Below are 3,428 nucleotides of genomic sequence, written 5' to 3' on the forward strand. Positions count from 1 at the left end.
TTCCAGAAGGACCCGAAATCCACACTCGTGTTCTGTATTTTCTCGCCTTTGGGTACCTTAGAGCTTGTTCATTTCAAAGACACTTTTAATGACTGGTGGGTGGTGTATGGGGGGTGGTGAAGTCACTTTTCCTGGGGTTTTTCAGTACCACGGGGGCCAATTTTCCTGTGAAAGGAAGATGCGGGCAAACCTCTTCGGCCATCTTTCACAAACATCCCTTTTATTCGCATATTCAGGACAACAACACATCAAGAAGCCTTGTGTGTGTCTGCTACTATGAGGGAGGCAGGGAAGTATCAGGAGGGGAGGGTCTGATGTGGCCCAGGCAGACAGAAGGGTTCCGTCTTCATCGTCTCTGCACAGGTTTTCAGATCCTGCCCCCTGAACACCTTGGAGAGTTGCACCGGGGGTCCTCATCATTTGCTCCCTTCCAGCTGGACTCAGGCCTCTCTCTGAGCAGGATGCAGACACAGCGCCTGATGGGCTTTCTGCTTGGCTCCATTCTGCAGGCCTCTGCCCACCCGTGGGGGCCCTCCGACGCCGTGACGTTCTGCATCCTCCGGAGAACTTTTAAAACGCAGTAACACACGTGACTTGGACGTTACAGGGCGTCTTTCCAGCTGTACTGCTCTCTGAGAGGCTTCCTTCGTCCCGTCTAAACCTTTACTCTCAGTCATCTCTTCCTCTTTCCCTCATCTCCTAGCTCCCACCCCACACCAGCTTTCTCCTCCCTCAGCTCCTCTTCCTTTTCCCTCTCCTATTCCCTTCTCTTAATATGGTCAACACCTTTCGGCTGTTTACTTCTATTCTAACTTCCTTAGATTTCCCATGCGCGGGATATAGCGAGATTTGTCTTCCGGGATGCTAGATATGTTGACAGGTTCTATTCAGCCATCCCGTAGTATCTAGATCTGGTTTCCCCATGCACTGTACTCTATAAATACATATAATTACCATGTGTTCATTGACACAAGCATGAGTAAAATAGATGCATTCAAATACACAAAGGTACCTGGGCCACGCCTGCCGCTTGTTCTCCAGACTCCCTCCCGTGCGCCTCATTTCTCGGCGTGCACTCTGTTCTGCCCTCGGCGAGGTTTCTTCCTTGATGGGTAGCAGCAACACAGTCTCATCAGGGCATTTCCTACCCTCCTTGTCCATCCCTTCAGGCCTCTGTGCTGGCCCCGGCTGTGGACGGACTTGCCCTCTGCTGCGGCGCCCTGCGAGCTTATGTTGTCTCCTGTGTTCTCACAGCTGCTGCTCGGTGAATAAATGCAGGGAGCACTCCTGGGACGTTGATGAGCCGGGTCCAGTATGGGTGTCCTCTGCATCGGCCCGGTGGCATGTCTGCCTCCCCTTTGACCCGCCTGCTGACCATTAGTGGATGGCCCTCCGAGTAACGTGCCAAGGGCCGGCTCACTTCCCCTCCTCCTTGGTTCTAGAGGGAAAGCAGTAGGATCTTCAAGGGAAGGGAATGGCGTCACCCCTGGATTCGGCGCGGGCTGAGCCCGGGTTGGGCAGCCATGCTTCTGGAGAGCCTGCCCTTGAAATAAGCAATAGGATGCCATGGTTTGGTTGAATTTCCTCTGATGTAGTGAATCTTTAATGTCCTGGGCTTGGAACCCAATGTGCTCCATGGCTTCCACAATTGCAGGGTCAGGCAAGCTGGGGACCATTTCCTCACAGCGATTTGGTAAATCTTCCACGTCTACCCTGAGCCAGGGGTGTGCCATCACTTCGGCTACAGTTGGCCTAAGGTTGGGGTTGACCGTCATCAAGAGGCTAAGCAGGTCCCGGAGTTCTTCTGACAGGCTGGAGGGGACAGCATACTTCCCTGCCACAACCTTCCTTCTCAGGTCTGCCGTGGTGAGAGCATCAAACGGGACCTTCCCGACTACCATGAAATATAGGACGACCCCCAAGGTCCATATGTCGATCTTGGGGCCGTCATAAAGTCTGCCGAGGAGGAGTTCAGGGGCACCAAAGGAGTAAGTTCCACAATGATAGCTAAGCTTTTGCCCGGGCTTGACTTGGGTGCCGAGGCCAAAGTCAATGATTTTGACTTTTCCGTTGTTATCCACCATGATGTTGTCTGGTTTCAGGTCGCGATGAATTATTCCAAGATCATGGCAGTAACTTACAGCACTTAGTATTTGCTTGAATATTCCCCGGGCCTCGTCCTCCAGCAGGTGGCCAACTTTCCGGATATACTGATACAGCTGCTGCCCCTCGGCCAGCTCCATGACGAGGTAGATTCTCTTCTCCGTCTCAATCACTTGGAGAAGTGAGATGATGTTGGGATGGTTGATCGTCATCATGATGTCTACCTCGGACATGACTGGATAGCACCACAGCTTTCTTTTCCGGAGCACTTTGACAGCCACCGGGGTGCCTGTGAGGCAGTGGTGTGCCAGTTTTACTTTGGCATAGCCTCCGTGGCCAATGGTCTTCAAGAATTTATACTGAGAGTAGAAACTCTGTTTATCAGAAAAGCTGAAGTCAGATCCGAGTTCTAGTATCTTGTCTTCACTATAAGAGTTCATTTTAGGTAACAACGTATAAATGCTACCTAAGAGAAAGAAAAAGAAGTAATGGAAAGGAAGAAGAAATTGAAAATGGAAAAAAGAAACAGAGAAAAAAAAACCCCAACCAAATTAATAACAACAACAAAAACCCAAAAAACCAAAAGCCACACACATACAAAGCCAAGAAATACAAAACAAATATACAAAGCCAGATATACAAAACAAGAACAAAAATAAACAAAAAACAAGTTGCAAGTCACTAGAGAGGAAGGGTAGTAGCTCAGCAACATGGAGAATAAACACTACTAAATGCCTAAGAAGAACAAAGAAATATGTAAAAGAATCAAATCTTTAAAAAATTAGAAAACTCAAACAACATAAAATTAAAAACAAACCAAGCTCCAAACAAGCAAAACTATATAAACACTAAAAACTTAGACATCAAAACAAAGGATAACCCCTCAAAACTCCTAGAATGTTCAAATAACAAAATAATGATAATAATAAAAATAATAAACACTAAGAAAACAAACAACCCAATGAATAATTGGGATAGGAACTGAAAAGGATGTTTTAGAAGACATACTAGTGGCTTAAGAATATCTATCTTCTATCTGTCTGTCTATCTGTCTATATTTGGTTTTTGAAGACAGTGTTTCTCTATGTAGCTTTTGGAGCCTGTCCTGGAACTCCATCTGTAGACCAGGCTGGCCTGGAACTTACAATAATCCACCTGGGTCTGCCTCCTGAGTGCTGAGATTAAAGGCGTGTGCCACCACTGCATGCATATACATATATATATACATATATATATGCATATATATTTAGAGAGATTGTAGGAACCAGAGGTTAGGAAGGACCAGAGCAAAATACGGTTTTCTTGACCTGATAGGAAAACTTCAG

General features: G+C 47.1%; 1 protein-coding gene across 1 annotated transcript; it reads right to left on the reverse strand.

The window, feature by feature from the left end:
- Positions 1 to 1,058: 1,058 nt before the first annotated feature.
- LOC127237683 (sperm motility kinase 2B) lies at positions 1,059 to 2,654 on the reverse strand. Its single transcript, XM_051206054.1, has one exon. It carries the CDS (start codon positions 2,541 to 2,543, stop codon positions 1,059 to 1,061), a length of 1,485 nt encoding a protein of 494 aa, XP_051062011.1. The 5' UTR covers positions 2,544 to 2,654.
- Positions 2,655 to 3,428: the final 774 nt, after the last annotated feature.

This window comes from Phodopus roborovskii, unplaced genomic scaffold (assembly GCF_943737965.1).
Source record: "Phodopus roborovskii unplaced genomic scaffold, PHOROB, whole genome shotgun sequence".
In the NCBI taxonomy this organism is placed as follows: Eukaryota; Metazoa; Chordata; class Mammalia; order Rodentia; family Cricetidae; genus Phodopus; species Phodopus roborovskii.